Source organism: Podarcis muralis, chromosome 15, assembly GCF_964188315.1.
Source record: "Podarcis muralis chromosome 15, rPodMur119.hap1.1, whole genome shotgun sequence".
Classification (NCBI taxonomy): Eukaryota; Metazoa; Chordata; class Lepidosauria; order Squamata; family Lacertidae; genus Podarcis; species Podarcis muralis.
In genome coordinates, this window is record NC_135669.1 from 13,009,109 (window position 1) to 13,032,869 (window position 23,761).

General features: G+C 45.7%; 2 protein-coding genes across 2 annotated transcripts in view; one reads left to right on the forward strand and one right to left on the reverse strand.

The window, feature by feature from the left end:
• The window catches only part of VSIG2 (V-set and immunoglobulin domain containing 2), a 28,369-nt gene extending 20,928 nt beyond the window's left edge, over positions 1-7,441 (forward strand). Inside the window, exons 6-7 of the mRNA XM_028708778.2 lie at positions 3,162-3,312; positions 5,028-7,441. Coding sequence (XP_028564611.2) covers positions 3,162-3,312; positions 5,028-5,172 — 296 coding nt within the window. The 3' untranslated portion in view covers positions 5,173-7,441. The remainder of the gene's footprint in view (positions 1-3,161; positions 3,313-5,027) is intronic.
• Positions 7,442-7,547: 106 nt separating this feature from the next.
• Positions 7,548-23,761, reverse strand: part of LOC114585371 (sperm surface protein Sp17) — an 88,794-nt gene continuing 72,580 nt past the window's right edge. The window contains exon 6 of the mRNA XM_077919737.1: positions 7,548-11,435. The gene's annotated coding sequence lies outside the window, so the exon portion shown is untranslated. The remainder of the gene's footprint in view (positions 11,436-23,761) is intronic.

Genomic DNA, 23,761 nt, shown 5'->3' on the forward strand with positions numbered 1-23,761 from the left:
GAATGGTTTAGTTTTTGTGACATGTGCAGGGATTTATGATATGCAAAATGAGCCATGGAAAGAGAAGAAGGGAAGTCAATGCTATTTTAAGGATGTTTAAATGAGCATTTTAAATGGTAAAACAGAAAATTTAATAAAAATGAGAGAGAGGGAGAGAGAGGGAGGGAGGGAGAGAAGCACTCAGTGATGGGCTATACAGAACAAAGTGAAATGTGAGTAAATAAATGCATGTCATACGTATCCTGAAAGAAACAGCTTCACTTCAGTTTCCAAAAAGATTTCAGGGTTACCTGGCTGTTTCCTAAGAAGCAGGTAGCAGCATCCATGGAGGGAGGAAATTTAAACTGGGAAAACACCCTCCTTCCCTGCACTACAGCCCTGATCAAATTCTCCCACAATCACTACTGCATTTGCTTTTAACTTTAAAAGGCAGGAGATGAGGTTCATCCACCCCTAAGTCACATCTTGTTGATGCCCCCCTTCTATATCTTTCCCATGCATTTAAACATATTCTCTGTTTGGGGTCTGTGTGGGACCTTCTTTCCAAAATATGTGCAGGTTAGATAGGTAGGTAATAATTATATTTGTTAAGCTATAAGCTGTGATGAAACAGGAAGAGCATTCAACGGCCAACAAGGCGGTTTCTGCACGTGCCACAGAAGGAATTGAAGGGTAGAGGAGGTTTGTCAACCTGGGAAAGCAGCCCATCTAGGAGAAGGAAAACTCTGGTCCTAAACCTCCACTGCCTTGCAGGATGGCTTTGGGAGAAGAAAAAGGTGTGGGAATGTTGAGGATAGCAGGAGAGGATACATTGATTAAATATTATCCTGCCTCACTCACGCTAGTGAGCTAGTAGCAGAGCACATTCCCTAGCACATTGCTGGAAGCCAGTTGATGGATTCATGAGAACCATTTGAGTTAAGCAATCCAGTCTGACCTGTCTGGATTGGATTGTTCCTGGTAAATCCCCTTTAGTTCCCTCTTAAGAACAATAATGACACCACAGTCTTCTTTTAAAAGTAATGGTAAGGTTTACTTACATTCAGTTCACAGGACAGTGGTACCTCGGGTTAAGAACTTAATTCGTTCCAGAGGTCCGTTCTTAACCTGAAACTGTTCTTAACCTGAAGCACCACTTTAGCTAATGGGGCCTCCTGCTGCCACTGCGCCGCCACTGCACGATTTCTGTTCTAATCCTGAAGCAACCCGAGGTAATATTTCTGGGTTAGCGGAGTCTGTAAACTGAAGCGTATGTAACCTGAAGCGTATGTAACCCGAGGTACCACTAAGCAGGCCTTAGCTTGTTGTTACAGTTACAGAGAAAAGTGTGGGTTCATCCTCTGTGAGGGATGAGCCCATGCGCTGCTCGCTGAGAGCCAGCAGACAGCAAAAGGCAAAATAGAGAGGAGGGATCAAGAGAGAGAGATGGATGGCTACATGACTGGTCCTTTTGTAGGGTCTGCCAGGGTCACACCCATCTCCCTGGTCATACTCAGGGGGAAGATGCTGAAGACCAGGTGTGACAGGAAGTCCTCCTGGCTGGAGCAACATTCCCCTCTGTGTCCACACTGGGCAAACAGGAAATGTTGTATTTGACTGCTTCAGTGATGTTACATCCCACAAAGGCTATGGAGTTTGCCCTACACAAATCAAGAGTGGAGTCCCTAAGAGGGCTGGATGGTGTCTTGTACATCTCCTTCCAGAGACTCCTGCAGCCAAGCAAGTGTCAAATGTATTGCTCTGCTTTCCTTTGGACCACATCAGCAAGGCCGAGAGGGGGGTCTTGTTGTCTGGACAGCTCAGGACCTTCATACATGCTGCCCAGGCTTGTGCCCTGGGGATGTCAGTTGGGTGCTGTTAACACAGCAGTTTGACTTCAACCCCGGCACACTCAAGACAGATGGATGCAAATTAATTGTTCTGGGAGTCCACCAATGTTGATTGAACCCCCAGCTTAACAATTAATAGGTTGCATCAGATTTCCGTTTGGTACGTTTCTTTGAGATTTCTTTGAATGGAAAGTGATCAAGAAATTTTCAAAATAAATAGACTAACAACACCTGGAGGGTCAAGGGTTCTTCACCCATGCTTAAATTGTCAAGAAAAGGTCCACGTTTTTAGGATACTGGAAATAAATGAGCTGAGAACTTCTATCTCTTTACATCAGGGTAGGTGAAAGCAAGCAAACAAGAATATTCTGATATTCTGAAATTAAATTAACGGTTTGAGGTTTCCAGCTCACAAGTCTATTTTTGTTTCTCTCAGATTTTGAGGAAGGAAAAAAAATCTATAGGAAGTAGAGAAAGTAGGATCTTCAGCATCTTCATGTTCAAAATCCATTTCTGAAAATGAATGGCTTATAAAAGCAGAGCAGTTGGGAAGAGCCATATGGTGCGAAGCGGTATCTTGAGCATCTCCATTGGCACCACGTGGTCAGGGAGTATCTGAGAAAAAAAGGTTCTAGTAGAAGTGAAATAGAAGTAGAGGGCAGCAACAAAAATAGGCCTCTGCAACACTTTCACGAGAGAGGAGGATGTGTAAAATAGGGGGAAGATCTTTACATGATTGAGGCGTAAGAATAGGTTTCCAGTGAAATTAACACAGGAAGGTAGAAAAGGAAATGTTTTTGGCATGTGGAACTCTCTGCCACCAGATGCAAGGAAGAATAATACAACTGATTTTTTAAAAAACAAACAAACAGCCATGTTCAGGCATTCTGTGAGTTCATACCAGGTAAAATCTTATCTTTTCTCCCAGGCTGGACTATAATGATTTTACTTTCTATTGGGAGCATGTTTTTGCTGCTAAGAACATAAGGCAAGCCCCCTGGATAAGGCCAATGGCCCATCTAGTCCAGTGTCCTGTTCTCACAGTGGCCGAACAGATGCTCCAATGGGAAGCATTGGGGCAGCACTCTGTGATTCCCTCCCCCTGGTATTCAAAGGCATAATATTGTTTTATTGGGTCTGTCCTACTGGTACCCCTTGCATTGTACGATTTTATTTTTTTTCTGATTTTGTTGTGCTTTGTCCTCTTAAAATAGTGCAAGTTTTTTGGAGACTGCTTTGTGGAAAGCAATTAATAAATAGACTAAATCGTTAAGATTTTTGTGCCGCTGCTGAGGAGTGAAGCCTTGTGTTTTGTGTCTCTCCATAAAACAGGCACTGCGGAAGCTGGAGTGATTGCAGGAGCTGTCATAGGGGTCCTCTTAGCGCTCCTGTTGCTCTGTGGAATAGTCCTCTGGTTCTTACGCTTTAGGAAGCAGAAGGAGAAGAAGACGACCCAATCCATATACAGCGGGAATGAAATCAGGTTAGATTGGCTTGCCTCAAGGTTGCCTTGGTTCTAAGCAAGCATCATTTGCCAACTGATCCTTAAAAGATGCAAAAACAAGGAAGCCAGGAGCTAAAAGCAGCCTTCTCCAACCTGATGCCCTCCAGATGTTGTAGACTACAACTCGCAAGTTCTGGCTGAGGGTGATGGGAGTTATAGTTCAAAACATCTGGAGGACACCTGGCTGGGGAAGGCTGCCTAAAGGTCAGAAATTCACAGAGGCCTGTTGACACTAAGGTTAATTTATGCAATGCCATCGGTCTTCCCTCTTACCACTATTTTGGCACGAGGTCCGATTCAACAGGTAGTTTGATAGCTCTGCAAATCAGATGGATTATCTAAAGATGCAATGAAGGAGAAGAAGCCTCCCTTCCCACTTCCTAGGTCCTGTTGACTGGTAATTAAAAAAAAAAGTGATGTTGACCAGACAGGTGCAAGGAGCTTCTGGTTTAGTTAATTTCACACTGAAAGGAAACTTTAAAAAAATATATTAAAAAGTCTTTTCCACTATTGTCTGTTTGCTACCCATCTTGACTTTTCAAGGCATGGGATATATAAGATAAAAAGCTTTCAATGCAGTCTACTCCACTTAATAGGCTACAATAGGGGGAAATGTGACCAGCTGATGTGTGCACCTGCTCAGTCTGCGGTTCAGGATCTAAATGTAGAGAGAAGTTGGATTTCATGGAGAGAAATCCATGTATTTCATGGACAGGGGAGCGGGTGGCACTGTGGTCTAAACCACTGAGCCCCTTGGGCTTGCTGATCAGAAGGTCAGCAGTTCGAATCCCCGTGACGGGGTGAGCTCCCGTTGCTCTGTACCAGTTCCTGCCAACCTAGCAGTTCGAAAGTACACCAGTGCAAGTAGATAAATAGGTACCGCTGCGGCGGGAAGGTAAACGGCGTTTCCGTGCACTCTGGCTTCCATCACGGTGTTATGTTGCACCAGAAGTGGTTTAGTCATGCTGGCCACATGACGACCTGGAAAGCTGTCTGTGGACAAATGCTGGCTCCCTTAGCCTGGAAGCAAGATGAGCGCCACAGCCCCATAGTCCTCTTTGACTGGACTTAACCGTCCAGGGGTCCTTTAAGGTAAAGGTAAAGGGACCCCTGACCATTAGGTCCAGTCATGGCCGACTCTGGGGTTGCGGCGCTCATCTCGCTTTATTGGCCGAGGGAGCGGGCATACAGCTTCCGGGTCATGTGGTCAGCATGACTAAGCCGCTTCTGGCGAACCAGAGCAGTGCATGGAAATGCTGTTTACCTTCCCTCCAGAGCAGTAACTATTTATCTACTTGCGCTTTGACGTGCTTTCGAACTGCTAGGTTGGCAGGAGCAGGGACAGAACGTTGGGAGCTCACCCCGTCACAGGGATTCGAACCGCCAACCTTCTGATCGGAAAGTCCCAGGCTCCATGGTCCAACCCACAGCGCCACCTGCGTCCCTTTACCTTTACCTTTTTTTCCTTCATGGACAGAGCACATGTTTTGCATGGGAAAGGTCCCAGGATCAATCTCTAGCATCTCAAGCTAGTACTGGGAAGGACTTTTGCCCCAAACCTTAGCGAATTGCTGCAAAACCTCAGTCAAGTATAATTGTGCAGCCTGAATTCACTGGTATCTCACTTGAAAATAGTGACCGTCTGGCTGATGCTACCTGCTTCAACATCTCTTTCCCCCCCTTCTCTTCCAAAGGGAAGATGCCACAGCTCCAGGAATCTCTGAGGCCTCTCTCCAGGGAGAAAGCCAGCCAGAAAATCATCTTCTGGAAAACATATCTAGCAGGCCTGCATCTACTACCAGCACTACCAAATCCCAGCTCAATAATTTTCTTGTCTAAGGTTGCTCTGTGACTGAGGGGTGGGTTTGTTGTCACTTTACAGCATTTTGTTTTACTGCACGAAGAACATTTCCTCTGAAGATGTTTAGGACATCCTTCAAAGGGTGTCCTAAACTGCCCCTAATCTGCTTGCTGCATTGTTAAAACTTGAATTAGATTTCTGAGAGCTCCTCCAGAATAGAGGTGGTGGAGAAATTCTATTCATTTTGCATTTCAACCTACCTTATTTTCACTTTCCAAAACAATATGCAAACCGAGACACAGACATCCTTTCAAATTCTCATGTCTCTGAATTTTTCAAGGTCGTTCTCCAGCAAAGTAATGTGTACAAAAATGAATATACCAGGGTAAAGTACATCTTTGTGTAAAACACATATGAAAATGCATCGTATTTGGGGGCTATTGTCTTGCAAAAATGTGTCTACTAGGCAAAATTGCAAACAAAAATATGTATAATTCACACTAAAATGCTGGTGAATTTTCATAATAACTTCTAGCTACTTCCTTCAAGAGCTGTGGCTCAACTTCAGTTGCCCCTTTCTCCAATCAGAGTTTTTAGTGTAGTTTACTATGACTCCTTAAGCTTCCCTGCTAGGTAGCACTGAACACTAGCTTTTCTATGGACTTTCTACCCTTAGAATTTAGCTCCTATGTTGTGAATTTTCACAGGACTTGGAGACAGTGACCTTACACTGCTGTGCAATCTGCTGTAGCTTTCCAGCTGGACTACCTGATCTGTGCTCGAAAGTTGTTCGGAAAAGGCAGTTCCTTTGGAACATGGGAGCCAAACTTCTTTTTAGTGTGAAATGCGGGAAGCATTTAAACTTTGATTCTGTATTTGTCCATTTGTTTCTGGGTTCCTTATGCATCCCTTTTGGGAACACCCTTTTTTCATCCTGAGGGCTGCATTTGCTTCTAGGCAACTTTCTGAGGGCCAGATGCTGGTGGGTGGAGCCATAATCAGAAGTGAGTGGAGGAATAAATGCTAGTGGACCAACCACCCCCCTCTATCCTCCATACAGGCTAACAAGAGACATTATCAGAGTTCAAGGGCAAAGTCTAGTCAGTCAAACGCCTTCAAGGAGGGTGCAAAGCAGGGCTATTAAAGATGTAGCCATGGAGGGGGGGTGTTAGCCTGGGGAGAGTTCCAAGGGCCACATGGAGAGACCTGGAAGTCTGCCTTTGGCCCTTGGACCAAAGGTTCTCCATCCCTGCTTTATGGTCTTAGTCCAGGCTATTTGAGAGAGTGCCTTCTCCCATAAGTACCTCTCTGCTCTGAGTCACTGAGACTCTTCTGGTCGTTCCCACAGTGTATTTCACTGACAATGACTTCCAATCAGGCTTTTTCAATGATGGCTACTAAGCTTTGGAACTTGAAACAGGTTCATGTTGCAGGGTGCCAGATAATCCAGGAATTTTCTCCTTTAAAGCACACTGTTAATATGTTTTTGTTGTATTCATAGGCTATTTATGGTCAGGTTCATGCGTCAATGCTCTTGATTTCTCTCATCGTGTGTTTCCACTACCATTGTTCTGATTCTATATTTTGTGTTGTTCCTTTTAAAAAAACCATTTCCTTACCATGAAGATTGCTGTATGAAGTTTGAGTTAACCAAGCCCCACCCCCCCAAAAAAATAAACAATGGATGTCTTGCTGTATTAAGCCCCATCTTTCTAAGACTGAACAACCCTAGGCTTTATTCTTGGCTTTAAGGCTAGACACGGCTGCCCAAAGTATCCCAGTTTTGGGGATTTTTTTCTCCCTGGAGCTGCTCAGAATCTCTCTTCTTCAGTGTGTGCCCCCGCCAAAAAATGTGTCCAGGCAATCCAAACACTTGCACACACACACACACACACACACACACACACACACACACAGCTCAAACCTGTTGCCAGCATCCACTGTGCACAAATTAGGCCACTCTGCATACATTTACTTATTTTTATAGCTGTCAGCTGATAAAAGAAATCTGAATGGTCTGGGTTTTAGTCTAGAGAAGATCAGTTCTAGAGAGCATGCCAGAGGAGCTGCTACTTCCAGAGTCGTGCTGCGTACACACCAGCCAGGACAAAACAAGAGCTTTTAACACCTTATTCTCCCTGCCCCATTATCTGATGTAAATTATAGGGCACTTCCTGTCAGTGGTTTACCCTTCCGTGGACTCCCTGCAGGGCAGGAGTCAAGATATATCCTGGCTTCACCCCAATGCCTAAGCTAAACCCCTCACATCTGTAACCAATAAAGTTGTGGCCTATTTGAACCCATAAACCAGTGTGTTTTATTGTTCTCCTGGGAACTTTGTGGCTCAGGTGCCTTGGTACGCAGTGGGCAAGATGGCAGGCAGCTGCTGCAACAACAACAAAAAGGATCCAGATTTTCATATCAACATTCCTTTATTAACATTCCATCTTGGTAGAAGCAATCACATGCAAAATGTTAAAAAGATATTTAGAAAGACAGCTGCACCAGCTCCTGCCTAAACTGTATGGATGGATGGATGGAGAGAGAGAGAGGGAGGACTTACAAAGTGGGGCACGGTGCAGAGAGGCCGAGGGAATGTGGGGTGTTCACAAGGCAGATGGAAGAACAGTGTAGGATGGTGTAAAATATAGCTGAATAAGCAAGAGGAAAATTCCTGCATGCTATCGAGGCCTTTTGAACATTTCTTGGAATGGCTGGATGGTGTACAGTCCTTCTTGCTACCTAGAGAATCTTCCTAAAAGCCCGGCAAATTCAAAGCAGAGAATACAGTCACTGCTTGAGTTTGCTCTTCTGCTTATCCCATGGCCTTCTTCCCCACCCTGTCAGCCCTTCTCCTGCCTGCTCTGAGCCCTGTAAGAAGCGAGGGAAGAAGAAAGCATAAAAGGCCAGGATCACATCTTCTTTCTAACCTGCCAGCCTGTTAGAGAACTTGGACCGTTCTTCGTGCTCTATAGAGAGCATAAAGCTGGAGGTTTGAGTAAGAAAACAAGAATGAGGGAATTGGGTTAATGAGAGGGGGGAGCCAATTGGTGGAAGGGGGAATCAGATTAATGCAGCCTTGCAAAGAAGAAGAAGAAGAAGAAGAAGAAGAAGAAGAAGAAGAAGAAGAAGAAGAAGAAGAAGTGGTTGCCTGCAAAAATATTTACTAGCCTGCTGTGGGCTAGCATTGGAGAGACAGAACTGGCATGCTATTGCATTCAGGTCCTGCTTTTGAGCTACCCATAGGCATCGGAGGTGGGGGAACTGTAAGATGGTCCCTTGGCCTGATGCAGCAAAGCCTTCTTATGTTCTTATGACAAGGTACACTGAGTGGCTTCCTCTTCTCTCACTTGCTCTCTCCCTCTGGGCCCAATCGGCACAATGCCCTGAAGCTGAGCATGGGGAGAGGGGTGGAGGCTGTTCTTGTCTTCTTGCTCTGGTTTGCAGGCTCAAAGAGAGCAGGTGAACAGACAGTTCCAGGATGAGGAGGGAGGAACATCAGAAAACGACAGTGGGCCCCTAGTGGGTTCGTGCAGGTGCCCACCAATGGCTGCCCTGTGGAGTGCTCTTCCCTTCCTCTGCCCTGCCTTCCTACCCTGGGTGCAAAGGAGGGATGGAACACTCCATTCCTCCTCTACCAGCTGCAAGTCTTTCATGGTTGCTGATGTCTTCTGGGCTAGTGCTTAATTGCAAGGGTGGGTTAACAGCAAATGCGGAAGGCAAAATGATTTAATTGGACTACAAGCTTGATCCCAAAACTATAGGGCCAGACCATTACAATGGTTCTCAAACTTAATCCATTCCGAGAGTCCATTCGACTCCCAAAACCATTAAAAAACCAAGGCACGGCTTCCGATTGGCTGCAGGAGCTTCCTGCACTCAATCGGTAGCCACGTAAGCCTTGTTGGATGTTCGGCTTCTGAAAAACAGTCACAAACTGGAACACTTACTTCCGGGTTTGCGGCGTTCGGGAGCTGATTTGTTTGACAACTAAGCCATTCAGGAACCAAGGTGCCACTGTATATTTTGCAGCCTGAAGACAAGAATGGTGCCCCTCTTCCCCAAACCAACTGGACTGGTACATGAATCTTGCCTCAGCAATGGTGATGAGAAAGCATTCTCCACCACACTTGAGGCAGTGTATGCAGTCCTGGCTTCCAACAGAGGGCAATGGCTGGGAGGAGGAGCTCAGGAGCCACAGCTGCACCCCAGCACCTGACCCCTGAAGTCACTGCCTCACTCTGTACAATGGTAGGGCCAGCCCTACAGAACTTGGGGCTAGGAGGTTAGGGCAGCCACAACAAGCAGCTTGCATGGTGGGGGGGGGGGAATGATACACACTGACTATCAGATTGGGTCTGTGCAAATGAAGAACCTGAAGGCTAATAACAGGGAGCAACTTAGCACTCTCCATGATCTACTGGCCCAAAGAATAAAAGGGAACCAATGGCTGTCCTACAGCTACTGTATAAGTTCATTTAAAAAGGGCTCACCACACCATGACAAGAATTGAGGACACCAACAGAATTAATATTTCAACCTTCAAACCACAACTGAACAGGAACGTTCAACAAAGGCTAGACTGATTAAAAATGGAGCTTGGTTGCGCAATGCCTCAAAAAGAATTTCTTAAACTGTCAGATGCAAAAGAATAAATCAGCATGCAACATGCAAGAAAAGGCTTTATGGGAACACCTCTCTGGGCTGACCAAGGAAAAGGGTGTTTCCTTTCTAGCTGGAGATATTTTAAATTTAAAGTGTGAAAGGTAGCATGAGAGAGAGGTTTCAGAAACAGCTTTGCAGGATTTTGATGTGTTTTTTAAAAACCGCCTGTAATGAGGACAGACAAAACACCTTATTGCAATCCTATGCATAGTTACGGTACTCAAAAGCAAGCCCCATTAAGTTCAATGGTACTTACTCCCTGGTATGTGAGCACAGGATTGCAGCCTCAGTCATGGGGAGATAGTTTGAATGGACCTTCCTTGCACAAGTAACATTATGTACAGATTTCTGCCTGGCGCAAGTTCAGCAGGCAAGGAATGATGCTGCAATTCTTCTGAGTGTTGGGACAGGGGGTGGGCTGGGGACACAGAGCTGGGATGGGCACATACGAGTTGGTGTTAGAGAATATATGAACTGAAGCACAGCCTTTCTTTGAAGCATGCCCTTCTCTGAATTTTTTGACGTAGTTCTCCAAACAAATGAAGTATACAAAAATATATATATTGGGGAAACTAGGCAGACAAAGGCATATATTAGTGAAAATAGCACCATACGTGCATTATATGAGGGGGAACTGACTGCAAACACTGTTAGGCAAAAATGCATATAAAAATTTGTACATTAGGCTAAAATTCTGATGAATTTTCAGGAGAATCTTTTTTTTTTAAAGGAATTGCAAAACTGATGCAGAAATGTGGTGGACTGGATAAAACAAGAAACTGAGAGAAACCAAAATTGACAGGTTAACCCATCTCGAAGTGGCACCCATAATATCATCAACATGCATTTCCTTCTCCATTATTTTTAAAATGTTATTTAATTAGTAAGGTGAAAGATGGGCAAATGGAGATATAAGAAAATCATTGCGTTCACAATCACAGCTATAGGCAATGTTAATGTGGTTTTATTTTATGTGTGTATGGCGGTGTTGTATGCAGTAAGGATCTAATTAAAAACAGCAGCCAATATTATGCCCCATCGAGCCAGATATTACAGTGGGACAAAATACATGCTTTTGTGCTGTAGAGCAAGCCGTTCTATCATACCACTCGCAGCTCCACTGCCTTGTCTCCAGACTCTGGCCAGTGATGGAAAAGGCTTCAAGGCCGAGCTATAAGAAGAATAGCCTCTTTGCCTCTGCTCAGACTGCTTAGAATGCAGGACTGAGTAGCGAATGCCTGGAGGCCCCCCAAAAACTGAGAAGTGGAGAGGCAAGCTTACAGGTTATGAGCGCTGCAAAAGAAAGCTCCGTTCTATATTGCAAAGGTGTGGGTGTGATATACGTGTATATAATTTGGGTGGGGGGAATTGAAGAACAACTGATATGTACACAGGGAGGGGTTAGAGACAGCGTGCAAAGGAGGAAGCAAGGAGTGCCAATATGATATTTTTTTTAACAGAAAGAATAGGGATAGCGGCTCTAAAAAGAAAGGCGGACCAGGAGAGCATTGCATCTCTTCTGTGATCAGACTCAATGGGGTGGTGATTGTTCTTCTGGAAGTGAAAGGGTGCTGTTGAGAGGACCAATGGGAAACCAGCTTGGATGCTTCTGTGTCATTCCATCTCTTCTTAGCCACTGTAAATAGAAAGAGACATATTGACTCTGGAATTCGCAGACCTGCATCAACAGCTTCCTTCCTGACCTGTGGAGGGACTGCTTCCAAACCTCCCCTCCAGAATTTTTGGTAGGTTTTGGAGCTCCAAATTGCAGGGTTTTGTTTCCAAAACCACCGTTGAGTTAGAATTTGCCTTTATTCCCCTTTAAATAACATTTCTGAAATCTCAGTGGTAAACAACAACAACAACTATTATTATTATTTATTTATACCCTGCCCATCTGGCTGGGTTTCCCCAGTCACTCTGGGTGGCTTCCAACAAAAGATTTAAAATTCTTAAAGGTTGGGAAGGGGGGAAGGGGGAAGGTGTGCTTGGGAAAGCAAGTGCACTGATCCCAGTGAAACTTACTTCTGAGTAAACAAGCAGAGTGGATTATAATAATAATAATAATTTCTTCTTTATACCCCACCCATCTGGCTGACTTTTCCCAGCGGCTCCCAAAAGAATATTAAAAACACAACAAAACATCAAACATGAAAAGCTTTCCTAAACAGGGGTGCCCTCAGATGTCTTCTAAAAGTTAGATAGTTGTTTATTTCCTTGACATCTGATGGGAGGGCGTTCCACAGGGCAGGCACCACTACCAAGAAGGCCCTCTGCCTGGTTCCCCGTAACCTCACTTCTCGCAGGGAGGGAACCACCAGAAGGTCCTCAGTGTCTGGGCTGAATGGTGGGGGTGGAGACGCTCCTCCAGGTATACTGGATTGGGCAGGCCAGGATGTTCAAGTGGGACTCAGCTCACGTGGATGCAGGCTAATAACCTGCAAGCAACTCAAGCATCTCCTCCATTTGGTGAGCCATCGGGAATCTCCCCCTCCTGCTTCGAATGATTGCTGCGATGATGATCCAAGGCTTGGACTGGCTGTGCCGGATCCCTGGTGGAAAGGAAGCTGGTGTTCTGGGCATTGTTTGGAAAGCACAGCGGGCTTAGGAAAGAGGCAGGAAAGAGGTGGGGCACTCAGGAAGCCCAAGGAGGCATTCGGAGAACTCGCCGTCTCCATTCGGATGAGGAAGTGTAGGAGACGAGGGCTTTGGATCTGACTTGAAAACAGTTCTTGCAGAGGGTGTGTGGGTGGCGAGCAACACTGGCTCCTGCTATTTTCTGCCAGATGGCTGCTGATAACTCCTCTCTCTCTCTCTTTCTCTCTCTCTGGTTCTGTGGCTCTTGTTTTTCACATTGCCTTGATACTGTGCAAAGCCTTGGCACCTTTCTCATCCTCAGGGAGGTGTGAATCATTCCCCTGGTCTACTGATGGGTGTTGCACTGCTGCCTTGGTGCCACCTGCAAAACCTGGCACCTGTGTCTCAAAGCAGGAGACAAGCTGACATTTTAGGTACCAAGTTCCTTTCTCTGCTTCTGTAGCTTTACTGAGATGCACATTGCTAGCACAGTGGTACCTCTGGATACGAACAAGACCTATTCCACAGCACCATTCGCATCCTGAAGCTGTGTTTGCGCATGCGTGTGACGTCATTTTGACCATCTGCACATGCACGAGTGGCGAAACCCAGAAGTAACGCGTTTCATTGCTTGCGGGTCGCCGTGGAGCGCAACCCGAAAACGCTCAACTTGAAGCAACTTCAACCCGAGGTATGCTTGTACATTCAAAAGGATGGGAAGGGGCGGACCCTGTGTCTCATCCTGACATTGCTGACCTACCCCTCCCATCATAACTTGACTGCTGGTCGTCCTGGCTGATGGGCGCTCTCAACTCAACAGCATCTGCAGGACCGCAAGTCCTGTGAGAAGAAGCTTGTTGGATCAGATCAGGCATACCTAAACTCAGCTCTCCAGCTGTTTGGGGACTACAACTCCCATCATCCCTAGCTAACAGGGCCAGTGGTCAGGGATGATGGGAATTGTAGTCCCAAAACAGCTGGAGGGCCGAGTTTAGGGATGCCTGGATCAGATCAAAAGTCCATTTTGCTTGGCATCTAGCTGTTCTCCCCTCAAACCACACAGCTCAGCAGATGCCTCCAAGAAAGTTCAGGATAGGACCCCTGGATGGTTAAGTCCAGTCAAAGGCGACTATGGGGTTGCGGAGTTCATCTCGCTTTCAGGCCGAGGGAGCCGGCGTTTGTCCAAAGACAGCTTTCTGGGTTGTGTGGCCAGCATGACTAAACTGCTTCTGGCACAACGGGACACCGTGATGGAAACCAGAGCGCATGGAAAGCTGTTTACCTTCCCTCCACAGCAGTACCTATTTATCTACTTGCACTGGCGTGCTTTTGAACTGCTAGGTTGGCAAGAGCTGATACCGAACAACAGAAGCTCACCCCGTCGTGGGGATTCGAACCACCAACCTTCCGATTGGCAAGCCCAAGAGGCTCAGTGGTTTAGACCATAGCTCCACCAGCCATCCCTGTGGGGCACCACCAACCCCAGCAGCAATTCAATCGGTATTCAGTAGCATTTGTCAGAGAACATGAAAGTTCTGCCATATGGGCATCATAGCCAATTGCCATTTATAGTTCTATCCTCAAGGCATTTGTCTTAGGGAGGGGCCCTAACTCTGTGGTTGAACATCTGCCATGCTTGCTGAATGTCCCAGGTGCCCATCACAGAGGCATCTGAAGGACCATCTTGCCCTGTGGGGAATGGAGAAGAAGCAGAAACAGCTTTTTCTGAACAAACAAGTTCTCTTTTCCATTTCATTATAACTTTTAAAAAAAAGATGTTCTTTGCTGTAATCTTATGTAAACTGTTTTGTGAGGTCCACCCAAAAAATGGTACGTAAATACTGTACATAAATAAATAATAATTATAATTATTATAATTATAATAATAAACCACTCTGGAGAGCCACTGTCAATCAGTATAGAGACTGTACTAAATTAGTATAAGGCAGCTTCTTTCTATATTCCTAGGATGGGGCAGCTACAGGCAAGTCCCGGCTTCCCTCTGTGAAATCTCGCAAGGTGTGTCAGAGCTATACAAAATCTGCCTCCTTTGCAGGGAACCTACTCTCTGCAGCCTCCGATGAACATGGGTCAGGCTTCAATGAACCTCAGGGTTGTTGTTTTTATTAATTTAAACACCCTCTCTGATGCACAGCGCTGCCTTCCATCTCCAACTGTCTCTCATCGTCGTTTCATCATTATCATTACCATTATTTAAACCTCTTAGTTCCTTTTTGTACAGAAGTAAAGCAAAATTACTTAGAACGGTGGTTGTCTAGGCTCCATAGGCTGCAGAACTGTCTCACTACTGCAAATGCAGAGATGTCCTAAAGGGGAAGTGGCAAATGTGTTTTATTTATTCATTTATGTATATACTACTGGATTGTGGTAAAACCTCAAAGCAGTTCACAATAAATATTAAACTCATCAATTAAAAACAGCTAAAACCATTAGAAACTTTTATATATATATATATATATATATATATATATATATATATGCAGGTTTTGGTGTCCTCGGGTGTCTTCCCGTGTAAAAGTTGGGGTGTCTAGGCGACGTTTCGACGAGGTCTCACTCGTCATCTTCAGGCTGGTGCTTTCGGCTTCTTGTTACTGGAACAGAGCAGGATCTCAGTGTTTGAGTTCCTATAAATACTGTTGAGGAGGTGTGGCCTCTAATGTTCTTGGGCAGAGAGGAAGTTCCCAGGCTAGTGTGCCTTTTCTTCTTTTGTTTCTTAATTACTTGAGGGATATCTTGAGTGATTTCTTGAGTTGTATCCTGAGTACCACTTAGGTGGGTCATTAGGTGTGGATTAGTTGCTAAAGCCTTTGTGTCTTGACCTCTTGAACTTTGTGAAGAGTTTTTCTGGGAAGATGGTTGTACTGCATTTTGTTGTGCTCTGGCTTGGCTTCGTGTATAGGGGCGAGCTGTGGTTTTCTGGTCTGTGCCAGCCAGATCTGTGTAGGGATTGCAGGGGGGTGCAGCATCCGGAGGTGCCACCATGGTTTGGCTACTGGATGGTATCTGTAATTCATCTGTGGAGAGGGTCTGGGTTTGGGTCTGGTGTGGTTGATTGGTGATGGCGTTCTGTGTGCCTCTGGCTCTGGTGTCAGTTTTTGTGGGGAGGGCTAATTTCCAGATGTCTGGCAAGCGGGATGTGTCGTCACGCTTGTTCATGTTGTGAGGGTGTTTCTCTATCTCGATGGCTTCCATGATTATTCTCTTGTGGTGATGTTCCATGTTAAAGAGCAATTTGGAATCTGCAAAATTAATTTCGTGTCCTGTTTCTTTCATGTGTTGGAAAAGAGAGGAAGTTTTTTCTTCTTTTTTGACGGCATTCTTGTGTTCTGCGATACGTGCATTTATTCGTCTGTTAGTTTGTCCAATGTACGTGGCTGGGCAGACTTTGCAGGGTATTTCATAGACCCCTTGGTTTTCCAACTGGATTTTATCCTTGGGGTTTCTGAGGATATTGGCTATTTTTTGGTTGGTGCAAAAGGCTGTTTTGATATTGTGTTTATGGAGGATTTTGCTAATTTTATCTGTAGTGCCCTTGATATAAGGAAGGAGGGCCATGCCATTGTTTTCTTCTGTGTCTTGGTTTTTGGGGGGTGTTTCTTTTTGGATTAGCTTCGTAACCCTGTTTTGCTGGTATCCATTGGCAATTAACACATTTGAGAGATTCTGTAACTCAGTTGTCAAGTGGTTTTTGTCAGCCAGGCGTTTGGTTCTGGAGATGAGAGTCTTGGCTACGGAGTTTATTTGTGCAGGGTGGTGGTGTGATTGTGCATGTAAGTAGCGGTTGGTGTGTGTTTTTTTCCGGTAGATAGTGTGTCCTAGGGAGCCATCAGGTTTTTTGTAGATTAGGACGTCAAGGAAGGGAAGTTGGTTGTTGGCTTCTATTTCCATAGTGAATTGTATTTTGGGGTGTAGGCTGTTGAGATGTGTGAGGAAGCTATCCAGTTTTTCCTTCCCGTGTGGCCAAATTACAAAGGTGTCGTCAACATATCTGAGCCAAAGTTTGGGTTTGTGTTCTGACTTGTCTAAGGCATTGGTTTCAAAGTGTTCCATGTACAGGTTTGCGATGACCGGTGAGAGGGGTGATCCCATAGGTGCTCCTTCTATCTGTTTGTATCTTTGTCCATTGTGGATGAAGTACGTGTTGGTTAGGCACACAAGTGCCCATTAATGAAGCCTTGACAGCCATTCAAAACAAATACAATCCCCCCGAATACATCTTGGACCTGACCAAGCACTGCCTAACCAACACGTACTTCATCCACAATGGACAAAGATACAAACAGATAGAAGGAGCACCTATGGGATCACCCCTCTCACCGGTCATCGCAAACCTGTACATGGAACACTTTGAAACCAATGCCTTAGACAAGTCAGAACACAAACCCAAACTTTGGCTCAGATATGTTGACGACACCTTTGTAATTTGGCCACACGGGAAGGAAAAACTGGATAGCTTCCTCACACATCTCAACAGCCTACACCCCAAAATACAATTCACTATGGAAATAGAAGCCAACAACCAACTTCCCTTCCTTGACGTCCTAATCTACAAAAAACCTGATGGCTCCCTAGGACACACTATCTACCGGAAAAAAACACACACCAACCGCTACTTACATGCACAATCACACCACCACCCTGCACAAATAAACTCCGTAGCCAAGACTCTCATCTCCAGAACCAAACGCCTGGCTGACAAAAACCACTTGACAACTGAGTTACAGAATCTCTCAAATGTGTTAATTGCCAATGGATACCAGCAAAACAGGGTTACGAAGCTAATCCAAAAAGAAACACCCCCCAAAAACCAAGACACAGAAGAAAACAATGGCATGGCCCTCCTTCCTTATATCAAGGGCACTACAGATAAAATTAGCAAAATCCTCCATAAACACAATATCAAAACAGCCTTTTGCACCAACCAAAAAATAGCCAATATCCTCAGAAACCCCAAGGATAAAATCCAGTTGGAAAACCAAGGGGTCTATGAAATACCCTGCAAAGTCTGCCCAGCCACGTACATTGGACAAACTAACAGACGAATAAATGCACGTATCGCAGAACACAAGAATGCCGTCAAAAAAGAAGAAAAAACTTCCTCTCTTTTCCAACACATGAAAGAAACAGGACACGAAATTAATTTTGCAGATTCCAAATTGCTCTTTAACATGGAACATCACCACAAGAGAATAATCATGGAAGCCATCGAGATAGAGAAACACCCTCACAACATGAACAAGCGTGACGACACATCCCGCTTGCCAGACATCTGGAAATTAGCCCTCCCCACAAAAACTGACACCAGAGCCAGAGGCACACAGAACGCCATCACCAATCAACCACACCAGACCCAAACCCAGACCCTCTCCACAGATGAATTACAGATACCATCCAGTAGCCAAACCATGGTGGCACCTCCGGATGCTGCACCCCCCTGCAATCCCTACACAGATCTGGCTGGCACAGACCAGAAAACCACAGCTCGCCCCTATACACGAAGCCAAGCCAGAGCACAACAAAATGCAGTACAACCATCTTCCCAGAAAAACTCTTCACAAAGTTCAAGAGGTCAAGACACAAAGGCTTTAGCAACTAATCCACACCTAATGACCCACCTAAGTGGTACTCAGGATACAACTCAAGAAATCACTCAAGATATCCCTCAAGTAATTAAGAAACAAAAGAAGAAAAGGCACACTAGCCTGGGAACTTCCTCTCTGCCCAAGAACATTAGAGGCCACACCTCCTCAACAGTATTTATAGGAACTCAAACACTGAGATCCTGCTCTGTTCCAGTAACAAGAAGCCGAAAGCACCAGCCTGAAGATGACGAGTGAGACCTCGTCGAAACGTCGCCTAGACACCCCAACTTTTACACGGGAAGACACCCGAGGACACCAAAACCTGCATTCCTGTACCCGTGAAAATCTACGAAAGCATATATATATATATATATATATATATATATATGGGACGCGGGTGGCGCTGTGGGTAAAAGCCTCAGCGCCTAGGGCTTGCCGATTGAAAGGTCGGCGGTTCGAATCCCCGCGGCGGGGTGCGCTCCCGTTACTCGGTCCCAGCGCCTGCCAACCTAGCAGTTCGAAAGCACCCCCCGGGTGCAAGTAGATAAATAGGGACCGCTTACTAGCGGGAAGGTAAACGGCGTTTCCGTGTGCGGCTCTGGCTCGCCAGAGCAGCGATGTCACGCTGGCCACGTGACCCGGAAGTGTCTCCGGACAGCGCTGGCCCCGGGCCTCTTGAGTGAGATGGGCGCACAACCCTAGAGTCTGTCAAGACTGGCCCGTACGGGCAGGGGTACCTTTACCATATATATATATATATATATATATATATATATATATATATATATATATATATATATATAATTACCTGCCCTTCACTCCCAAGGTTCCATGGGCAGGTTACAACAATTCAAAAAATAATTAAAAATAACAGTACAAGAGACTAAAATACACCAACACCTACATGTTTGTATAGGATATTGTGTATATATATTAAAAAAATGTTTGAAGCAGGCACCCAAAACCTGCCTGGTGTTAATGGTCATGGGGTTCCTAAGTGTAGAAGCTGCAACACTAAAAGATATTTTAGTTTTCAAATTTCCCAGCTGTCATGCATCCTACAGAACCCAGCAAGAAGAATGAGTGACTGTTGTCTAGAATATTATCTAATTGCAATAGTGTGCAGGTGGGCAGCTATGGAATACCACTAAATATTACAGTGCTGGGGAGGAGGAGAATTCCACCCACTTCTGTCTCTTCCCATTTCACTTAGTACAATTGCATTTGGGTGTCTGTAAGCCTCAGATTGCTTCTAGATCAGTCCTGTTTGCCAGTTCCACATCTTTGATGTTTTCTGTAATGCTTTGTGCTAGGGAGAAGCATCAACTCTAATCACGATCATTGTAAACAACACTTAACATTAATCATTGCTGCCTTTGTTTAATGAGCTCGCAGTGAATTTGCTGCAATGTCCTCTCAATCCTGTAACAATCTGTGGGATCCGCATCCAATTCTGGGGGTTCGTATCTCAAAGAGGGCTGCTGCAAAACTATCCCATAATGGCAGCCTATAACTGCACTGATACTTGAAAGGTGAGCTAGCATTGCTTATCCTTTAAAACATAGGCTTGTGTCTAGTGTTCCCTTTCTGCTCATGCAAAGGCTCACATGATAGTCAACGGGTGATGTGTTTTTTTCGCCCCAGCGCTTTCCCCAGAAAAACCTGCTCTTTGCTGCTGAATCGGAGCAAACAGCAGTCTGTGGGGGAGCCAAATTCACCATGAGTTTTCCGGGGCAAAGCAGTGGGGCAGGGGGGAAGTGCTCAGACATGGAGCTTTAAAGACCGGACCTGTGTCTAGCAAGCATTGGTCAAAAGGGAAGTTTGGACATTTTGCCACAGACTCAGCAATCTCTTGCACAACCCATGTATACATTGTCTAGCACAGCCACATTCCGCAGGCACAACATGTTTTTTTTCCAGAAGAACAAGGGTACCCTAAGGGACTTTAACTGAATGTCACATTTAGATACAACCCTCAATATTTTAATCTTATTGCACGCTTGGGGAATTCTTATCTTGTTTTATGTTTGTTGATGCATTTGCAGGGCCTGATATTTAATATATAGAGAGGAACTGTTCGGTATAAAATACAAAACAAAGTCCGTTTCCCACAAGTGTTTTATTCACTATAGTCCTCGTTGTGCCTTCATGTCTAAGTGTTAATTAAACACATGAGGAGGCAGTGGAAATGAGCTCACTGGAGCTTCATTTTTTGCCACCCTCCAGCTTGTGAAAGATCAACTTCTGCAGCAAGGAGTCATCAATGAAAGCTCTCTGTGCAATTTAGAACCCTAATTTTCCAGGGGTCTAAAAGCCTCCACAGGTACAAAACGTCCCTATTGCAGATGTTTGCCTTCTGTACTTGGACAAGAATGGCAATGGGACAGAGCTAGGGTGATCTTTTCTGTAGCCCCCTCCCATGTTCTGGGCATGTGGCCAAGCAGCAGGCAAGAAGCCCCTTAAAGGTAAAGTTAAAGGTAAAGTTAAAGGTAAAGGGACGCCTGACCATTAGGTCCAGTGGTGGCCGACTCTGGGGTTGCGGCGCTCATCTCGCCTTATTGGCCGAGGGAGCCGGCGTACAGCTTCCGGGTCATGTGGCCAGCATGACTAAGCCGCTTCTGGCGAACCAGAGCAGTGCATGGAAACGCTGTTTACCTTCCCGCCGGAGCGGTACCTATTTATCTACTTGCACTTTGACGTGCTTTCAAACTGCTAGGTTGGCAGGAGCTGGGACCAAACAACAGGAGCTCACCTCGTCGCGGGGATTCGAACCGCCGACCTTCTGATCAGCAAGCCCTAGGCCAGGGGTCTGCAACCCGCGGCTCCGGAGCCGCATGTGGCTCTTTTACATCTTTGCCGCGGCTCCGGGGCGGATACTAGCGAGGGGAGGAGGCGCATTGTGCGCCCTGACACTCCTCACTGTGGCGGGCGCTGTACTGGCTGTGACATCGCATGGGGGCGGTGCGTGCGTTAGTCACGCACCGTCCCGACGTCACCTTCCCGCCCGCTGTCAGATCGCGGCTCCGAAGATATATTTGTTTTAAATGTCGCAATGGTTTTGCGGCTCCCAGTTGTTGTTTTTTCTTCGGAAACGGGTCCAAGTGGCTCTTTTTGTCTTAAAGGTTGCAGACCCCTGCCCTAGGCTCTGTGGTTTAACCCACAGCGCCACCCTAAGAAGCCCCTTACCACCCTTTAATGCTCCAGGGGCTTAGGAAGTCCCTGTTGTAACTTAAGTGGCTTTAGATTGCCTTGGGCAAGATTGAGCAATTAAGCTACAAACAAATTTAATAAATAATAATGATAGGAGAAATGCACATCAAAAGGACAATGAATTTTCACGATTTCTAAAAAAATAAAAAAGCACACAGAATGATGCAAAAATGTACAGAACTGGAGACTGGAAAATGAGAAACTGAGAGATACCAAAATTGCCATACAGTGGCACTTCTAGTTGCGGTCTAGTTGCGGACACACTCCATTCCGGAGTGCCATTCGCACCCCGAAAAGTCTGCAACTAGAGTGGCATTTCTGCGCAAGCGCAGAGCATGATAGAGCACTTCTGCATATGCGGAAGCATGCAGAATGCTTCTGCACATGTGCGGAGTGCACAGAACGCTTCTGCGCATGTGTGCGCAGCAAAACCCGGAAGTATACACTTCCGGGGTTGCCGCGTTCACAAGCCAAAAAGATGCAACATGAACCTAACACAACACGAGGTATGACAGTACAGTGGAATCTCGGTTTTCAAACATAATCTGCTCCAGAAGACCATTCAACTTCCGAAACCCGAAGCATGCATTTCCAGAAGCAAATACTTACGGAAAACTCAATACGGAAGCCGTGTGGCATGTTCAACTTCCGAAAACCAAAACATTCAACTTCTGAGAAGTTCGAAAACCAAGGTTCCATCGTACAGTCATACCTTGGATCTCAAATAGCTTAGCTGCTGAATGTTTTGGCTGCCGAATGATCAAAAACCAGAAGTAAGTATTCCGATTTTCAAGATTTTCAAAAGTCAGATGTCCAGCACGGCTTCCATGGCTTCTGATTGGCTGCAGGAAGCTTGGTTTTCGATTGGTTCTGGGAGTCAGATGGACTTCCGGAATGGATTCCATTCAACTTCCGAGGTATGACTGTATTTGCCAATCCCTGCGGGTGGCGCTGTATGGGACGCGGGTGGCGCTGTGGGTAAAAACCTCAGCGCCTAGGGCTTGCCAATCGAAAGGTCGGGTGCGCTCCCGTTGTTCGGTCCCAGCGCCTGCCAACCTAGCAGTTCAAAAGCACTCCCGGGTGCAAGTAGATAAATAGGGACCGCTTACTAGAGGGAAGGTAAATGGCGTTCTGTGTGCTGCGCTGGCTCGCCAGAGCAGCGATGTCACGCTGGCCACGTGACCCGGAAGTGTCTTCGGACAGCTCTGGCCCCCGGCCTCTTGAGTGAGATGGGCACACAACCCTAGAGTCTGTCAAGACTGGCCCGTACGGGCAGGGGTACCTTTACCTTTACCTTTACCTCCAGGCTAGTGTAGGGAGGATGGACAATCCAATCCGTGCAGCATACGCAGTTCTGTCCTCCAAAAAAGGGGAATCGCTGGAGCACCCTGCATTCCAGGGGGTTGCATTAGATAACCCTCAGGGTCCCTTCCAACTTCTATTCTATTCTATTCTATTCTATTCTATTCTATTCTATTCTATTCTATTCTATTCTATTCTATTCTATTCTATTCTATTCTGCTGCCCAATGCTATTTCCTCACTCTGCCCAATAAAAGGGCCATCCCTCCTAAAACTGATTTCGGAATCCACAGGATGTGTAAGGATTATTTAAGCCACATTCTTCTTCTTCTTCTTCTTCTTCTTCTTCTTCTTCTTCTTCTTCTTCTTCTTCTTCTTCTTCTTCTTCTTCTTCTCCTCCTCCTCCTCCTCCTCCTCCTCCTCCTCCTCCTCCTCCTCCTCCTCTGTCACTCCCTTTCCTCTTGACTCGTTTAATAAATATCTCAATTAGAAACCTGGAGTTGAGCAACGAGGCTCCACTTGGAAGATATCGCCCACGCCGACTGTTCAGCCTAATTGCTAAAAGGAGAGCTGGCTTATGTCTGTCTCCTGCCTTCTTTAAAAATCTCTTAAGTTTGGGTTTGGCTGGAGCTTCTTCTCAGGAAAGTGGAGACAGGGTTTATTTATTTTTTTGAATTTTATTTTGCAGCCTTAGTGACCATGTGTTTGTGAGCGATAAAACACACTCATCCTTTCTTGCATGGCAAGGCACCGGTGGGCACGAGAGTCGCGAGAGTCTCAAACGGCACCCGCCCTTCATTTACTCCACTTTTCTATACCTTTTTCCTGCCAGGTTTTAAAAATAGCATGCGCTGATGTGAGGCGTTCAGCCTGGTGTTGCTAAGGAAGAAATCAAATTCAAATCCAGCTCCTTCATCTCCACTGGGGCGTTAAGTCCTTGTTTCCATGCGAACTACCAGCGTGTAGGATTGCTGCCTGCCACGTTAAAAACTAGGACATACAGTTGTGACTCTTTGCTGGTTCTACATGTGGGAAGTTTGCAGAAAAGAAAGAGAAAGGAAAAACAAACCAGCGTCGTCGTGAAAAGCGGAACTGGTTCTTTCCTTGTTTTCAAGCAGAAATGGAGGAAACCATGCAGGGTTCAATGATTGTTTTGGAGCTCTAGTGCATGCATACACACATAAGGAATCGGGGCCCAATTGAAATATACACATTTAAAATGAAAACAGGAAAACGAACCTATTCTGAAAGGGAGATCAAGCAAGACAACT